At 42.4% G+C, this 19,542-nt stretch overlaps 1 protein-coding gene across 1 annotated transcript in view; it reads left to right on the top strand.

Annotated features, from left to right (window-relative positions):
• The window catches only part of arhgap35a (Rho GTPase activating protein 35a), a 75,679-nt gene that overhangs the window by 33,612 nt on the left and 22,525 nt on the right, over positions 1 to 19,542 (top strand). The window contains exon 2 of the mRNA XM_015013879.2: positions 12,645 to 16,474. Within this exon, the coding sequence (XP_014869365.2) occupies positions 12,761 to 16,474 (3,714 nt within the window). The 5' untranslated portion in view covers positions 12,645 to 12,760. The remainder of the gene's footprint in view (positions 1 to 12,644; positions 16,475 to 19,542) is intronic.

Below are 19,542 nucleotides of genomic sequence, written 5' to 3'. Positions count from 1 at the left end.
CTCCTGTCTGGGATGGGAATGGTGGAAGATCCCATCCACTGTCGGGTCTGTTGGCAACGTTTCAGCCACATTGTCAAAGAAAATTGCAGTTTCACTTCACAGTGAATTATTTTGAAAGCTACCAACAGCATACGGCGGCATTGGCCTGCAGACCTGCACTGAAGTTTGGTTCTAAAACAGCAAAGTAACTTGAAACAGAATTGGCCAGGTGACGTCTCATCGTCTGAGAATGATTTCGTGCAACAAATGTAATGAATATGTTCGGTATCGCCCATAGACATATCCTAACTTACTCAAGGAAGAAGATTAAGTTCCCTTTAACGATTAATTTTCTCTTCTCTGGTCTGTTTGTACTTAAATGTCATCTCTCTCTCTGTCTCTCTCTCTTTCTCTCTCTCTCTCTCTCTCTCTCATAAAATTGAATTGCTTCAATTATGACTTCATTCACTCCTGAATGCCTCTTAGAGTATACCCACTTTAAGCCAACTTCATTTTGCTGCTCTTGTCTTTCTCTCTTTTCTTTTGTTTTTTTCTTTTCCAATTTTGAGACACCCAGATTCTTTAAAGGCTGCATTTACTGGTGGAAAAATGACTTCTTTTCTCAAAACGAAAAATATAATTTAGCCGAGGCATCGACGTGAGCTTTAACAAAAACATTTGTAGTTTTCCAATCCATTGTTTTGTTTCTCTTCTTCTTCACAATGAGAAATTTGTCGCCCGTCAATAGCTCAATCAGTTGGTAAAGCACAACAAAAGAGGTCCAAGTCAATGGGGGAAAATAATTACACATACAAAGCCGGTATTGGGATGTTCTTTCTCCAGTTGTTTGAGACAGAGCTGCGCCTTTAATTACAGAAAGCCTGTCAGAAGCGTCTCGCAGCGCTGTGTCCAGGCATACCTTTTTATTACTGCTGGCTGCTTTATTAGCCTTTCACTGAGCAGAGACGGACAGGCAGGATTGACTGGAGATGCAATTGGAAGTGACGCTTATTGACTAGTTTCTTGTTTTGCTGCTGGCAGGGCGCGATGACGCTTACAAAGATGCTCCCAACCAGGCCTGGCCATTAGCACCTCAGCTCCACGCGCGAGAGCATGATGAGAACGGACCACATACTGCTGGGCATGCACAGTTCCTCAGCGATGACCCTCTTCTGGCATCTTTGACATTTTTAGTTTTTTCTTCTATTTTTTTTATGGTTGCAGTCGACACTTAGAGAATTTTGTAGAACCCTCTCGACGGCGTCTTCTTCTTCTCCTTCTTCCCTATCAGCTCACTCTCGTGCATTTTTGTCGTTTTCAGTTTTAATTGGTCTCAGGATTCGCTGGTGCGTGAATATTTCTCTCGGCGGAGACCAGATTAAACCATTCTATTTAAACTTTCACAATTTAAGCAGAGAGCAGATGAGTGAGAGGGCATGTGTACGTTGTGAACGTGCTGGATCTTTGTTGGAACATATGGTGTAGGTGTTAGGTGTGTGTGTGCGTGCGTGTGTGTGTGTGTGTGTGTGTGCGTGCGTGCGTGTGTGTGTGTGTGTGTGTGTGCGTGCGTGTGTGTGTGAACCCCATCTGTCACTTGGTAACAGTTTGGGTTGATCTCTGGTTGATATAAGATCTCCCTTCGGGCATCTTGTCACATAATTACACTACACACAAAGGCTGCAGGTTATTATTCCAGATGGAAAGAGTTTTGCAGCACTACCCTTATACGCTTAATTTTAATAAGGAGCGAGCATTATTGTGGTGCTTCAACATTAATTTCCTCTAATATATGGCAGATGCTAAGCTTCAGATCGTTAATGGTTATGTAGACGGCATTAAACAGACTGACTGTGTTGCTGGCATTAAAGCTAATGATGCTTAATCAAGAACTTATTCTTAGAGGCATTTCTGAAAGCAGAGAAATACTCTTCCTACTGAGTAGCACAGCATCTGCGAAGCACAGTTGTGACGTAGCTATACCGTGGAGAGGCCTGTCACAATAGCAAATTTTCCTTGACGATAAATTGTCCCGGAAGTTATCGCGATAAACAATAATATTGCTGATTTGAGAATATTTTAAAGTCGTACAATGGTAATGGCATAATAATGCAAGAACACTCTCTCAAAGTTCATTAGACGTTAAAATCCAATGAACTTTTAACACTGGAAGACATTTCCAAAATATGAACCAAGCAACAGAAATGACAAATAAAATAAATTATGAAATCTGTCAATAAAATTAACTCAAAAAAGAGCTGGTTGAGACCGATGCACCAGACTGAAGACCTTTGTCATCCAGTTTTTGGTCGAAAGAGAGAGAAAAGAGAAACGATGAGTCATGCAAATGACAATTATTGAGCTCATTTAAATTTTCATTTCATTTTGATTTATTGTTTATAGTGACATACCTAACTGTGGATCTCTAAAGTCCCCACACGTTAAAATGCCAGGACACCTGGACAGTTCTCCAAATTAGACGGAAATTAATAATTGAGGCCAACAAGTCAGCAGCACCAGATAAGGAAGTTACAGGAATTTCCAGCATATTTGACACAAAACGTCAGCGGTGCGCCTGGTTTGACTGGCTTCGTAATAAGGAGGCTACGTAAGACGGAGAAGTGTTCTTCGTTTTAGGCGGGTGAAGTCGTGAACAGTTCCAGACACCGTCCAGATTCAGCCCATCTGCTAGGAAGCTGAAGAGCAGTGATTTTATTCTTCGGTGTCTCAGTGAGTGCGAGGATATTTCCAAACCAACAAAAGACTTTACTGAAAGAAAACCAAAGGTAACGTCCAGAACTGAGTGCGGCAGAGTATATTTTAAGTCATCTGAAGAGAGCCGTGGACAAGAAATCTCCTCAAAGATTGATTTTATCAATTTTGCTTGGCAGAATGAGAACTATTACCAACGTACTGACTGGATTTTTTTTTTTTCTCCATTTCAACATTGTAGCTTTTGCAGCTTTTCCTCCCCAAAAAACTGTATTTTGTTTGCATTTTCTTACTGAATTGTACATGACATGTCACATACAAAAGTATTTTTGAACTTATTTTACTTCACAACTTTGATATTTACTTGTTCAAACTCAAAAATAAAAAGAGCCTTTTTACCAGAAGAAAACATTTTGATTTTTTCTTCTTTGCGTCATCTCATACCATTTTCTTAGCTTCCTTCTCTTTCCTCTAGCAGGAAGGAAACAATGCAAAAGATTTGTGCGAGCTATGCGGCGCACATTTTAATCATGGAATGGAACAACCAAGTCTGTGTGGACGTTTCAATCAAGACTCTGCTGCAGTTTTCATCTGGCAGTCAGTTTATCTTCCCAGCAGCAGATAAAGTGATGAAAATTAAACTCTGATGGCATCAGAATTGGTTCTAAGTGTGCACAGCTTTCCTGTCTTGTTCACCATCTGGATAACACACCCAGCATGTCTATTAGACATTCACTACAGCTAAGGATGAGTGCTTTGGTGGAAATGGGTTAATAACGACGATTTAATTGAATGTAATGGCAGCATGTGACCCGCTATTGAGATCTGACTTCGGATGGGCGGCGCTTTCGATTGCCTGTGCAAAACCGTAGTTCTGGGGAGGTGGTGCAACTCACACATATTCAACACTTAGTTACTGTTACAGGTGTATTTTAAGGATTTTTTTGTTATTATTATTGTTAATAAATACATTTTTCTTTCAGATTAATCAGATTTTCTTAAAAAATAAAAATAAAAATCTGGTTGCTTCCATCAGAAGATAAACAAAAAATTTGCCATTTTGTGGTGCATTAGCAAGATAACGTGAATCAACAACGTTTAGCAAAATCAGCAGAGGTAAAGCTCACCAGCCACTAAATTGACCTTCTACTGTAACCACAAATCCCAAAAACAGTTTAACGAAAACCCACAGACTGACTTTGTTCAATCTCTGGATTGCACAAAGTCCTGGGTCCGTTCTTCTGGACTGGTCAATAATCCCACTCTCTGTACGATCCAACCTTGTGAAATGGTTTAAGACCAAGTCCTTTTCTATTCGCAAGCAGGAGCAGCACAAAGAATTAATGGTGCCAAAAAGAAAAGATTAATTTATTTTGAGGCTCTTAAAACGTCTTTCTTTCACAACAGTGTCAATAAGTGCGGATAGCATTATTTGTCGGGGCCTTCAAAACTTTTTTCAAAACATTCCTTAGAAATCTTTTTCATCAAACTGAAATTTAGTTCACTGACTATAAAGGGATGGAAATGGTATCCGGCAATACTCGGGCAGAGTACGGAGTTTAAATGATACTGAAATAGACCGCTGCACCCCGTCTGCCTCACTGTTCAATGTGTTGTACCGTCAGCAGTAAGGTTCTGCACACCTTTGTGTAATGGCTGGCATTTATCTTGAACCAGTCGGCTCATTGTTCTCTGGACACCAGTCTGTAAGAGATACTTGTATGGGAAAAATCCCTCAAGCACAGTTGGGAAGTGTAACCAGTGAGTTTATGTTAAATAAAACAACGTTTTTTTTAAACAGGTGCCATGATATTATCACACAAGGACAGCGAGGATGCAGAGGAAAGCTGAAACGCTGTCAAATCAGGTCAACAAGCAATCAAAACTGGAGTGAGAGTCAGTAGGAATATTGTGAGCCAAGGTGAAACCCTCACCTGTGCAGAATACCACTATACGACCCCGAAAGCGCTGGCTGTGCAGGATTTGTCCGTGTGCATTACTCCAGCTTGTCCCCTGTGCACCTTTTAATGCAACCCAGTGAGGGGGTTTGGCAGATTTGCATGTACCCGTGTGTCATATAACCGTTTGTTTGTGGTGTTGTATCGGATTTTTGCTCCGGGGACGAGAAAGCCACACTGGATGGCTGAACGTGTGTATACAGTTGTGCTGATGTAGACAAGCCTAGCAGCACAGATCAGATGTATGCAAATATCACCAGCAGACTGTCTTGTTGCTCCGACAGGAGCCTTGCTGCAAGGTTGGGTATTAACGCAGCAGGAGGAGACAGAGAAGCACGGCAGCGACGTGCGCGGACAAAGATGGAAAGAAACGACGGCGGAATTGCGCAAAAGGCCGGTGGCATTGAAAGAAATGAGGAGAAAGACAGCTCAAGCCTGGCAGAGGGAATTAAGAAGTAGGGAGAGAGAGAGTGTGGGTCCACAGATGAGCTTTTGTGCCAGAGGAAAGCACAGGCTTGTCTTTCTTTCTGAACATGCAAGACAACAGTTGTAGTTGTTTATATAGCATGGCCTGATGAACTGGTAAAGCCGGAACAAGTGTTTCCATGTACAGCACTGTATCTTCACAGATGGTGAAGGTTGCTACCGAAAACTCCCCGTCTTTAGGTCAGATTTTTGTCGTCTCTGTGGTAAGTCTGCAAATCGAGCTGGCATAAAAAAAGGAAAAATTGAAAAATACTTCCAGCTGTCAAAATTTGTGTGCTTCTGTCGCAGTTTGCAGAGATCCAGTCAGTTTCACTTGACTTCCTGTCAGATTGGGGAGAAATGGCCTTTAAACAAGAAGCTGCCACAACATGAATGCTTGTGCACCTCAGCCATGTTTTGGTACCTGATTTCAATATGGATTTTTATTTTTTTTTAGCAGTAGTTTGGAATATATAATGCGCGTCATCGTTCATATTTCTAGCACATGATATTGAACCGTGCTGTCAGAAACGTATTCTGCTGTGTTTTGTTGTTTTTTCACTGCTTGAGCTCTCCACAAAGTCTATTCTTTCTCTCAGAATAACTTTATTATTCAACTTAATCTTTGCCCTTTTCTCATTTTTTTTTTCTATTTTATGTTTCAGTTTTAGTCTTTGTGAAATACAGATAGGATTATGAATACAGTTTTATCTGCAATGTCGGTTTTATATCTTGCCATTTCAGTGTGAGTTTATTTCTTGCTGACCTTCTTGTATTTTTTGTGCTGCTATCCTGTATTTTTCCTTGCTCTCTATTCCTAGACTTCTCTTGTTGGTTGGGGGTGCTGAGCCTTTGAATCTGCAGACCTTGTCAAAGGAAACTGGACATGTAGCTGGGGGTATGGTGCAGCGCTAGATCACTGTGCTGACTTAAAGCCACAGTGGATATAAAACTTCTGCGTTCCCCTGTTAAAATGCCTTGTTCAGCTGTTCCAGAAGACGTTCCTTGACATTTTCTCGGTTGCATCTAACGGCAAAAGTCACAGAGAGATTCTGAAGCATCAGAAATGTCTCATTGTCACAATGTATAAGTCTGGAGAACGATAGCAGAATAACTTCTAACAGATTGCAATAAAAGTATGTATGAAACGGGTGCAAGAGAGAAAGTCAACATTTGGAGTTGTTTGTTTCTGTGGAAAGGATTCTTGTTCACATCAGTATTGCAAATTTGCACCACAAATCGGTAGCCATAGCGATTTTTTTTTTTTTTTTTTTTTTTTTTTTTGGTGAGCGTTTCTTCCCATTGCTTTCTCATCATGTTATCGCCTCAAATGCACTTCTGACTCTCTAAGTGGAAAGATGTAAATAGCATCAACTAATCTACAGCCTGTCTATAATCACAGTAAGCAGCTCAATAGGAAATAGGATAACAGGTTGATTGGAGATTAGAATATTTTTACTGATTTTTGTGCATTACTTTTTTCATTTTATGTACTTTTGCATCAGTTTACTTTCATTTCGAACATTTTGGTTAGACAAGCGTCTATACCCACAATAATGACAAAGTTACATGATGTTGCATTACCTTATTTACACAGAAATATAAAACACAAACTAAGATGTTTGTTTATTTCTAAGAGGACCAACATTTATTCTTACTGCTGCTAAAATAATACAAGCCACTACTTATTGTAATAAGGCATACTTTCTTGTTATTGTAATATATATAAAAAATTTTAAAAAGCTGCTCAATACGGTACATTTGAAGTGCTTTGTGCAACATATGGCACCTTTTGTCTCTGATCTTTATATAGTAGCACAAACTGATATTATCTATGAAATTATTCAGACTAATATTTCAGGTAGAGGCAACATGTGCATGGAAAAATAAAGCAGGCCTCTTCCAGCGAGCAGGCTGGCAGTGCTCAGCAACAAGTGGGGGAAGGGAAAGTGATGTATTACTTTATGCTGCATGTAACTAGAAAAGAAAACTCCCTGTAGCACTTTCTCTGGCTTCTCATGAAAATGCCTAAACTGCAGAAATGATTACAGGGTGTTTGTGTTTGTGTTTTTGTTTTTTAAGCCATTATTCTTTAAAAACCTCAGGACTCCTCTGATATTGATAACTAGTCTAGGAAAGCCATGTGATTTTGGCTTCCCTGGAGTTCTGTGGTCACATTTCGGTATAAAAACGTCACGGTGTGACATGCTCGTGTGGTTTGTTTGCTTCATTTCGTTTGCCCGGCCACATGCGAAACGGGTTAGCAGCCGTTTGATTTTTTTAGTGTTTATTTTTCTTCTCCTGATGAGTTTTTACAAGAAATGGAAATGGGGGAGGAAATTTGTGTTTCCTGTTTGGTGAGTGGCGTAGATGTGCGGCATTTGCGGAAAAGATAAATAACTGAAGGGACTGCGCTCCTCCGCAGAGGACTGCTGCAAGTCGTTTCTGTGTAACCAACATGTCTTCGCTCTTTTCTAAGAGTCCAAGTTGTGTTTTTCATGCCCTCTTTATTTTTCTGTTCATCTGCTCGTCCAGTGGGAGATCACAGTTTGAGCAGGAAGTGGAATCAGTTCTTTAAAAAAAGAAGAAAAAAACAACCCCCACCCAGCCAGAGCCCCAATGCCTCGCTTAGGACCCTCGTGTCTTACTAATGGACTGCAAGTCTCCAGAGAGAAGGGGGGGAAAAGGGGCATGCAAGTAGAGATGAGTAAGAATGGAGCGGGGGGGGGGGGAAATTAAACATGGGGATGGGAAATCCATATGATGAGGATAATGTTTGAAAAATATTAAGGGGGAGCAGAATGGATGTACAATTGACTAAGGACTTACGTCATGCAGTGGGGGAGGTGATTATTATTTTTTAACACAAACAAAGAGGGTTGGTCACTCTTGTACCTCACTGGGAATAAAGGGAGATTTTCTTCCTACGCCGACATCATTAATACTCTGGATTCCTACCGGGACCTTTTTGTTTTTGTACAAAAATTGTTGCGACAAAATAAGACTCTTTTCTGGTATAAAGGGTGCAGAAAAACTCTTGTCTATGGAGCTAAATTACTCTCGAAAAGATTCACAAAGCGTTCGACAAGATCTGCATGTGTACAACATAATTCACAAATAAAACAACGTGTAAATCCGTATCTCCGAGATTCTGCCCACATACATGTAAGCAGAATCTCAAATGTATGCTTTTCAAGCGGCAGAAGCAGTAATGCACGAATCGCAAACTGCGGACGGATCATCCTGCCCGTGCTTTCACCTTTCGAGACTCTCATCCTGCATGGGATGATGCGTTCAGGGCTGGTAAAAAGTTGGGATATCTGAGAATTAGAATTGCAGTGCTGCGTTCAAAAGAGACTTGACAGAATTCACATTTATGTAAAATTTCTGTTACTTTTGCAAGGATTATTTTCAGAGGCATAACATGATAAATATGTCTAAGTATGACTTCTAGCAATGGATGACTGTCCAAACCGATGGTCCTATTTTTAATACACTGACCTGTGTTTAAGTTATTTAAGACACTACTAGCTTCCTTTTGAACCACTATGCTTAACTTGGGTTTTCTTTTCCTTTGATATCATGACTCTCTCATCCAGTCCGCCGTCAGAGCAACACAATAAAAGCTCAAAATCAAGCCTGCCCCTGACGTCAACCTTCTGTGCAACGCGCCTTCGCTAACTCTTAAGACTCTATAATAAAAGGAATTCAGCTACCCCACGACGGCCGCCCGTTCTCTCCGTCAGGAGAGAACGGGCATGTGTAATGATGAACTTCACACCCTGCCACCCAAGCGTTGGCTCCAGGCTGCACTCAAACACCCCACAGATGCATTCTGTCTTCCTTGGCTACTCTTATCCTTGAGAAAGCCAATGACCTAGAAAGGGGCTTCGATGATAGGCTCACACTGCGATTTACCCGTTTGAAACAGACTGTTTTGTAAAACCGCGGTAGGGAAAGGCTAGACTGAAATCAGGTGGGGCGTTTTTGCCTGTAGTATAACGTTCACTGTTCGACAAATGCTGGCTGATGCGAACTCATCGAGCGCTTCGCCACTCCCTGCCCATCTTCCCTCAGGGGAACTCCGGTACGCAGCTCGCCTGACCCAGACCACCGACCTCTCTCCCCTTCCTCCATATCCATTCTTCTCTGTACCCCCATCCTCTCGGTGTTTGCCCTGACTTCCCCACCCTGTGTTGACTTTACCAGTGCCTTCCTCTCTTTCCTGCAGTTCTTCCTCTTTCCCCTCCCCGTCTCTCTTTCTCCTTTTGTGCTTGCCTCTGACATGTTTCATAGTCAGAGGCAGAGTCCCAATCTATCCCTGCCTCCTCTCCTCTACACTCCAAGGCCTGAAGACACCGGTATGTGGCTGCACATCCGTGCCAGACACCAGACTTCAGAGCGAACTGTGAGACAGTTTGCCTGGATGTGACAGGACTGCTGGATTAGCTAAGCACATTCTGTGTCATTTTTATGAGGAGGAGAATGTTTTTCCCAGACGAATTAGTCTGTGAAATGCTGCACTCAGACTTCCAGTGGCTATTCTGTTGAATAAAGCCATCTAATACAGCCGTCGTGTCCTTTTATATTCTCTGATTCCATCCATTTAGCTCCGCTGTGGCATTTAATGAGGCATTTCATATCCTTTTATTTGTCGCTGATGTTTTCTAAACCATTGAGTCCTCACATCACTTATGATTGAATTCTGTCCTGAAGGCTGCCTGTTGATAACTTTCCTTGGCATAAACCGGGAAGGAAATGCATATATGCGTATGGTCCGAACATTCGACGTTCGACTTTTAGACGACGTTCACAGACGTACTCCGAACATTTTTCTTTCTAGCAGGGTAGTTAGGCTAGAGAAGCAGTTGGTTAGAGTGCTTGGCAATGCTTTAATGAGGAAGAGTCTCACAGCAAGGTGAAAGCACAATCTATACATTAACCTAACACAACCTTGTCCGTGTTGTGTGTCGTTCAAGGGAAAATAAACAAACGCGTGAAGAAAAGCTGTTATAATCTGCTTTAATTTTCATGAATGCGTATTTCTGAAACTTAACACTTTGTGGAAACTCTTTGCACATCTTCCGTCAGTCGGTGAGTCTGAGTAAAATACAATGAAGTTCAGTTTCCAGTCAATAGAAGGTACAAAAAAATCCACAATATTGCCACAGAACAGTGAGGACAGCAAAAAAATAGCAGATACGGGATGACTGACTTCACAAAAATTATCAAATTTTCCAAACTTAATGAAAAGATGTGACTAAAACCTCAAGGCTGCAGAGAGGCTGAAGGTATCACTGAGGGAATTACTGCTTATATTCTCCATGCTGTTGCATTAGTTAGTAGGTTTCCAACGCACAAAACATCCCAAAAAGGGAGACGGGGACACTGTGAAATATCCAGATAAAACACAAATAAAATTTACAAGATTATCATCACCATTCTTTACCCACATGTTGGGGGTAATGCTACAATGTGGGGTGGCTTTTTGTCAGGTGGAGCTGTGGTTTTTGTGAAGGTGGGTTTAATAATTCCTTATAGTTTCTGTTTTGGTCAAAAGAGAGAAGAAAAGATTTTAATTTCCAAGCTACACCGAAATCCAACAACAACAACAACAAAAGTTTAATCTGAGAGTTAAAGCATGAAAATGATCCAGGACTAAGTTTGATGGAAAATTCTTGATCTAGAGAATGTTTGCTTTGTAGATTTGGCAAATATTGTCCAGTCAAGATAAGTGACTGGACAATATTAGCAGGCCAAATTCATGCCCTGTTAAGATGGTGGACCATATTCATATTCATGTTTTTCTTTAGTATAAGTTGTGTCGAGGCCATCTGCTTTGTAATGTGAACAAGTCTGGGTCAGGACACAGGTGCACTTTTAAGCTGCTGATGCCAGCGCTGGATTCTGTGATGTTATTTCACGCTTGGGACGGAAACGAATAAAGAGCAGGGGATGGAGTGCTCTAAAAAGAAAACTTCCAGCTTTGAACCTTGATAAGCACCTGTTCAAATGAGATTCAAAAAAGGAATATACAGATTGTTCAGCTGGCGAGTTACAGTAGGTCTCTCGCTGTTTGATCTCCTCCTGTAGAGCACTTCTTGCTTCGGTTACTTTCATTGTTTTCCCATCTGCATTGGATGTGTTGGATTTTGAAGTTCATCTTTGCACATTCACAATGTTCTTACTGTTTGACTAGCAGTAAGAACATTTAGTTTTTTTTTTTTATCTGTGTTGCCTTTTATAAGTAATGTTAGTTTTCATGTTGCGTTGATTGGTGGGGTTTCATGGCTGCCTTACAGCTAAGGAAAAGTTTTAATTGTTCCCTTAATGGAGAGTCTGTCAATTAACTTAATCCCCGAACCTTAACGCTTAATTTCTTTTTAGATATGATCTATAATAAATTTTCCTCAGCGTTCCCTCCCATCAGGCCTCTGTGTACAGTTCTGCTAATGCATGCCTTTTTTTGCTTGCCATACATCAGTTTACTTACTCAAATTGAGATAAATATGTTATTCAGCTCTGATCTATTGGATGAGAAACATGGGAAAACATGTTTTTGATGAAGACATGCGAACCGATAGGCAATGCTGCTTTTTAAAATGCAGATGGCTCTCCCTAGTTGGCCAATTAGTAACTTTAGCAGTGGAACACTTATCTGCTTTCATCTGCTTGTGCGTGTGTGTGTGTGTGCGTGTGTGTGTGTGTGTGTGTGTGTGTGTGTGTGTGTCTGTCTTTCATTTTGGGATGCAGGCAGCTTAGTTTGCCAATTTCCACAAGTGTGTAGGGGCCTTTGTGCACATTCATGTCTGTCTGCTGCAAGAGCACTAAACCGTACATACATTTACTCATTCACCTTATACTATGCTATACTCATTCACACAAACACAACTAGCTCATCAACTTCCTAGTATCCATTCGGATTGTAGGAATTTGTCAGGAGAAACTTAGGCAAGTACTATAAAACCTCAACTGTCTGCATTTCAGGGCAAACGGGGTCTGCACAATTCACAGAATACGCAACAGTATGACTCAGTATGTTTCACCAGGGGGTTGGAGCGAAAGGAGAAAAAGAGTTCAACAGTTCAGGAAGGAGTTGTGGATAAAAGAGAAAAGTTCACATCACCAGTTTGGTAGTATTTTAGATACTTAAAGCAAACTCTTAATCGATCATTTTTGATATCGACCGATATAAAATGTTTATATTGTGACACTTTTTTCAGCCAGGCTTTTGAGAAAGCCCTCCAGTCTGTGGAGTTTAAAAAAAAACTGGTGGGAAAGTGTCTTTCACTGAACTAAAGCTTGGCAAAGTTAACGTGCTGCATTCCACCAGCTTTGCCACTGACCTCAATCTTTTCAGGAAACATTCACAGAGAAAATAGGATCAGAGATTAAACATTAATATCAGAATTTAGGCACATAATGGGAATTTAAACGAGACACACACTGGATTACCAATAATGAATGTTCTTGATTTTTGCTTTATGGAGACTAAGTTTCTGTATTTCTTTTGTCTTTCTTCATATCTTGCAGATCATGACCAGAGTTCACTGAGCTCCATTTTGCATGGAAACCCTGCTTCCCTGGCAGCCCCCTTCTCTCCCTAAAGCTTGCAGCCAGCATGGCAGGATGAGCTTCTGCCAACGATAATGATGGCTAAAAAACAAGATGTCCGGGCTCCCATCTACAACCTGGTCGTGGTGGGGTTGTCTGGCACAGAAAAGGAAAAAGGCCAGTGTGGCGTGGGCAAGTCCTGCCTGTGCAACCGCTTTGTTCGGCCGAGTGCGGATGACTTCTACCTGGATCACACCTCCGTTTTGAGCACCAGTGACTTTGGAGGCCGTGTGGTGAATAATGACCACTTTCTATACTGGGGAGAAGCTGGTAGGACGATAGAAGAGGGGCAAGAGTGCCGCATGAATGTGGTGGAGCAGACAGAGTTTATTGATGACCAGACATTCCAGCCACACCGTAGCACGGCACTCCAGCCTTACATCAAGAGGGCAGCTTCCACCAAGCTGGCTTCAGCTGAAAAGCTGATGTACTTTTGCACAGATCAGTTGGGCCTAGAGCAGGACTTTGAGCAAAAGCAAATGCCTGAAGGCAAGCTCATTGTGGACGGCTTCTTACTCAGTGTTGATGTCAGCAGGGGTATGAACCGTAGCTTTGAGGATCAGATGAAGTTTGTTGGCAATCTGTATAATCAACTAGCCAAAACGAAGAAGCCAGTGGTATTGGCTCTCACCAAATGTGATGAAGGAGTTGAGCGCTACATTAAAGACTCTCATGCTTTTGCCCTTGCCAAGAAGAACCTACAGGTAGTTGAAACTTCAGCCCGCTCTAATGTCAATGTTGACCTGGCATTCCTTACTCTGGTTCAGCTCATAGATAAGAGCAGGGGAAAACCCAAGATTATACCATACTTTGAGGCTCTGAAACAGCAGAGCCAACAGATCGCCTTAGCAAAAGACCGATATGAGTGGCTGGTCACCCGAATTGCGAACAACCACAACGAAACATGGCCCGTCGTCAGTCGTCGCATGCAGACAGCTCCTGAGTACAAGGAATATGTTTTCCTCGAGGGAACGCCGAAGGCCAAGAAGCTTTTCCAACAGCATGTTCACAGACTAAAACAAGAGCACATAGAGAAACGCAGGAAGGCCTATCTAAATACTCTACCACAGGCCCTGTCTGTGCTAATACCAGAGTTGGATGAGATAGACCACTTGAGTTGGTCTGGAGTTCAGAAGGTCTTGGAGACAAAGAGAGATTTCTCTCAGTGGTTTATAGTTTTGGATGACACACCTTGGGAGACGACACCACACATCGATAAAATGGATGACGATCGAATCCCCCAGGACCTGCTGGAGACCCCCGCAGCTGAAACCATCTATGAAACCCACTTGGATCAGTTAAGGAAGGAGCGCAAACGGGCCGAGATGAGATGGGAGTTCAAAGAAAAGCTAAGTGTTTCTCCTTTCATCACACCAGGGAAACCGTGGGAAGAGGCTCGGAGTTTCATCATGAATGAGGATTTCTACCAGTGGCTGGATGAGGCTGAATATTTAGACATCTACAACAAACATCAGAAGGAAATCATTGACCGGGCCAAAGAAGACTTTCAGGAACTGCTTCTTGAATACTCTGAGCTATTTTATGAGTTAGAAGTGGATGCAAAACCAAGTAAAGAGAAAATGGGAGCCATTCAGGAGGTGCTGGGCGAGGAGCAGCGATTCAAAGCACTACAAAAGCTACAGGCAGAAAGGGATGCTCTAGTACTGAAACACATACACTTTGTTTACCATCCTACAAAGGACACTTGCCCCAACAGCCCCCACTGTGTTGACAGTAAAATTGAGCAGATACTGGCTTCCAGATTTCCTACCAGATACGCGTCATCAGACAGCGCTAGACTGGAAGGTGGAAGGGCTGAACGGATAAATCTGGTCATCCTAGGGAAAGACGGACTAGCCAGAGAAATGGCTAACGAGATCAGGGCATTATGTACTAGTGATGACAGGTATGTAGTAGATGGCAAGATATACGAGTTAACCCTTCGTCCTATAGAAGGCAATGTACGTCTGCCCGTCAACTCATTCCACACACCTACCTTCACACCACACGGATGCCTTTGTTTGTACAATTCAAAGGAATCCCTCTCATACGTTGTTGAGAGTTTAGAAAAGCTTAGAGAGTCAACCATAGGCAGAAGAGAAAGGGAAAACAGCTTAGCTCAACTCCCACTGTCCCTACTTCTGGTCACTAAGCGTGGTGTTGGTTCCATTGGGGATATCGGAGGAGAAACGGCTCAGACTCTAATACAACAAGGGCAGCAGGTAGCTGCAAAGCTACAATGCACCTACCTAGACCCAGCCTCCCCAGGTAAGGGTTATGGCCGCAATGTCAGTGAGAAACAGCTTAACCAGATGCTGAGAGGCCTCTTAGAAACTCGGAGAAACATTGGGACCGGCTCCCCTACATTACCTCCTTTATCCTCTGCTTACAGAGACTCTCAGTCTCAGCAAGGCAATGAGGCAGACCTCCGAATAGTTATGTGCCTGATGTGTGGGGACACATATGATTTAGATCAACTACTGGCACCTTTCCTTTTGCCCCAGCATTGTCGTCCTACATCAAGCCACAGCAGCGGCACATCCGTTCTCTTGGATCTTGTCATTGGGGGTCACAGACAGAACGTTGAACTGTCTTTGCTCTCTTTCCACTCCTCGTTTTCCCTCCGAAAGACAGGCCTGGTCCACGGCTACATTGCAGTTTACTCTGCCCGCCGTAAAGCCTCCATGGAGACGATGTGTGCTTTCCTTTGTGAGGTCCAGGACATTGTGCCTGTCCAGTTGCTAGCAGTAGGGGAGAGTCAGATGGAGTTGTCAGACTCTGATTCATCTAAGGAGCAAATCTGTCAGGGAGAGGATCTGGCCCATGAAATCAGCGCCAGATTTAGCACAATAATATGCGGACATGGTGGGGTAGTGGGAGGACTTCATAAGATAGACCTTTTCCACTCCTTCTTACAGGAGGTGATGGAGAAGCGCACTGTTGTTGAGGCCGCACACATGTACGATAATACAGCTGAGGCATGTACCAATGAGAGCTGCGGGTCCCCCAGTCCAGTTCACATCCATGTTGACTCAGAGGATGATATTGACCCATCGCCACCTTACCCTACACTTAGGGAGGGTGGTAGTCTAAGTTCCCACCTGGGAAGTTTCAAGCTGCCAGACCTGGAATCGAGTGATAGATTTTCTGTCATTTCTGATATCGGTACATTTGAAAGCAAGCTAAATAACAAGGTGCCTCCACAAGTGAAGCCCAAGCCTGTGCGTAAAGGACCCTACGGTGATCAGCAAGGCACCTCTAACAGACCCGTCTTGCCCCAAACTGTCACCTGGGCTCCAGGGAGCGACGGAGGCTACGACCCCTCGGACTACGCAGAGCCTATGGATGCTGTGTGCAAACCTCGACCTACTGAAGAGGAGAATATTTACTCTGTCCCCATCGACAGCACGCAGGGCAAGATTGTCACCATCCGCAACGCCAACAAGGGTCACGCCAATGGAAGTGCTGCGGGCAACGGATCTGACAGCGAAGCTGACAGCAGCTCGCTGGAGCGCAGGAGGAAGCTATCCGTTTTTGGTGAAAAGCCTAAGCTTTACAGAGACAGGTCCCAACGGCTTGGAAAATTCAGCAGTTTTAGGACAAGCTTCTCTCTTGGCAGCGATGATGAGACGGGTGGTCCGCCAAAGACAAGCCAGGACGATGGAGGACCTCAGAAGGACAACTCCATAGATGAGAGCGATGATCACAAAACAATAAAGATTCTCCGGGGTCTCCGCAGAAATACCAAGGTTAGTAACTGTGCCACCAAGTGTTGTATGAGTAGAAGTAATTATGTATCCAACCAATGGGAAGTGCATTCATTATCCCAGTAAATTTAAAAAACGTTTTAAGAAAAAGATTTCTCATCTTTGAGCAACCTGGTACAACATTAATTATAAGCAGACCTATCAATCTTATGCTGTAGTTAAATTTAGAGTAGATAATTTGGAAAGTATAAACATTTGCTTTCCTCATGTACACAGGAAAGCAGAAAATCACCCCTTCGTAATTATTTTTTGGCTAAGACCCAGTACTGTTTGCTCTGGTGGATAATTGTTTGTTACTGAAGTTAAGAAAAAGCAGGGTTTAGAAACATCTCTCTGCTGTTTTAAAACTGAACCCAGAGCAAACGTCATGCTGTAGGGACTTCTGAAAGCATGCCTGCACGCCATATTCGTTTCTTGACCACTCAGTGGGAGTCCCCTAAACTAGCCAGATCATCAGTGGGAAAGAAATCTGACAGAATACGGCTTCATACCAGAATCCAAAATGTCTTAACGATTGGGAACAGAGCCCCATTTGGTTTGGTTTGTGCACCAATGCTTACGGTCAGCTCTTCTCCATGATAAAAAAAATAATAATAATCATGAAATCACATGAAAAGTGAGAATAAAATCTCAGCATGGAAGGCTTTTTTTTTTTTTTTTTTTAAATTCCCAAAATTAAAACCTTTCTAGTGGGAAAAGTAATGTTAATATTTTCACTATTTATTTTCCCAATGTGCCTCTTGGCATGAATCTCACTCTAGATATGGGTAACAACCCAAATAGTTCACACACAAATAAATCAGCTCAAATAAGTCCTTAAATAAAGCTGTGTGAAATGATGTGTAATTACTTTGAACACATTCACTAAAGTTGAAGTATCTTATCAAAGTAAGAGCTTCTAAATTTCTCTTTCAGACAGAAAAGCATGCATTGCTCAGGTGTGACTTTAAACACCACACAGATTCATTCCTGGGGTTTCATCCATGCTCTTTGATCTTCAGAGGTTTCCATAGATTTTCATTTATGTTCAAGTCCAGTTTGCTATTCTAGTAGCTTTGTATTATTTCTCCGTTGCCAGTTGAATGTTGATTATAAGCTTTATAAGTTGATTCTTTTGCAGTACGTTGGTAATAAGTGACTAAACCCACTGATATTATTTTTTGCACAGGATTGCTTCCTAAACATTGCCAGATTCCACTTATTTTCTTGGCTTTCTGTGCTTTTCGCAGGTTATTTTCTTCACTTGTTCAGTCCCCATTTCCTATATCATTCCACTTTATCACACGTAATTTCTGGACTTATTTTATTACATTTCTAGGCATGGATTACTTGGGTTGCCACTGACAAATAAAGTTAGTTTCATCTTAATAGGACCAGAATATAATGGCGCTCTCTGTTGCATAATTTGCTAAATTCCACAGTTACTTTTTTTTCACAAAGTTGCCATCAAATAAAAGGCTGTGATGGACACCAGTGCTATTTTCTTAGCTGAGGCATCGCTGCTTACTGTTCACTTTTTGTTGTCACCGCAGTGTAGTCTATGCCAAAGCCTGTCAGCTTTCTTTAAAGACTCATGATTCGTCCCGGCGACAGTTTGGCTTTTTTACTTCCTTCCTTTCATTATTTGCTGCTCTGTTTGTTTGTCTTTGCATCTCGCTGATTCATACATTCTGCTTCTCACGTTCTCATCATTCTGATTGTCTGTTCATTTCACGCCTCCTTTTTGCTTCGCTTGTCTTCACAGCTTATTTTTTTTCTTTTATTTTTAAAGACGGGTGTCTCCCTGTCACACCGCGTCCTGTTCCCTTCCCACCCTTGATACTTTTGACCTCTTACACCAGGCTGATCGGCCCTGGTATGCTGCTCATTCGCGCACGTGGTGCGTCGCTGAAGTGCCAGCTGAAGCAGGAGTTGCAGCTGTGCATGTTGCGCTTGTATATCTGTGATAATTGCCATGGCTGTCAGGAGGGTGGAGAAGGAGGCGGATGATGAATGTTTTTAGGCACTCAGCTGGGATGTACCTGCACGGAGGTTGTCGTCTCGCATTATTCAGCGGCCCGGACTACATTCTGCAGCGCTCGAGGCCATATGTCTGTCAGGAAAAAGTACGAACAACTCAGTCACGAGAAGACATCTGGGCTTGCAATCTGCGTCTGATGCAAATTGTCACGTTGGACGTTAGAAAACATCCAACATGCACAGAGAAATCCCCGAGAAAGCCGCAGCCAGTGGAGTGCGGGTCTGTGTCATTCTTGTTATTCTTTTAAGTGCCTCTGATTTGTGGCATGCAGCTGGTCTGGGAACTTGATGGCCACATTACAAGCTATTATGGATTTATTATGGTTACAACAAAGGATTAAATTTCTTCACCTATTTTATAAGCAGCTGTCTCTCAAGTAATGGGCCATTTACAGTCTGCTGCAGCTCGAAATCCCTTTCAGATTACATTTTATCGAGTTCATTTTTCATATTCAGGAAGACGTGCTGCAGCAGTTTGTGCAGGCTTGTGTAAAAAGTCCTGTCCCCATTTTTGTTCCAGTTAAACTAAAGCTAGATGGTTTTTTTTTATTATTATTTTTGACAGTTATTCTCAAGATAAAGATTTAGGTTCATGTGCTGCAGCATAAACACTTTCCTGGGTGGAGCTTTAGGTTACTGTCTACCACTCTGACTCAGGACGAGTTAAAACAAATAGGAGTTTGAGCTCATTTAAAAAAAAAAAAAAACCTTTTACTTCAGTCATTGACCAAGTCTGTCCACCCTGATCTCCCTCCCTCACTGAGACACAGGAAACATTTCCTCTCTCTCTCTCTCTCTCTCTTTCTCTCCTGCAGCTTTTTGTTGAAATCTCCTCAGGCAGCGAGAGGAATGTTTGAAATTCTTCAGACACCTAGTTCATCTGGTGTCTTCATTCAAGCAACAACAAAAAAGAAAAATAAGAAAAAAAGAGTTCAAGATATTGCAGAAACGGGGAAACAAATTCATGTCAACTCCAGAAGCGAGTCGTGTTTTGGTGTCCTACGGTGTGCGTGTGCGCAAGCTCTCCCCGT

Source organism: Poecilia mexicana, unplaced genomic scaffold, assembly GCF_051168715.1.
Source record: "Poecilia mexicana isolate PSO_F unplaced genomic scaffold, ASM5116871v1 scaffold_13, whole genome shotgun sequence".
NCBI classification, from domain to species: domain Eukaryota; kingdom Metazoa; phylum Chordata; class Actinopteri; order Cyprinodontiformes; family Poeciliidae; genus Poecilia; species Poecilia mexicana.
The sequence above is the reverse complement of the archived record's forward strand: the minus strand, read 5'-3'. Positions and strand labels throughout refer to the sequence as shown.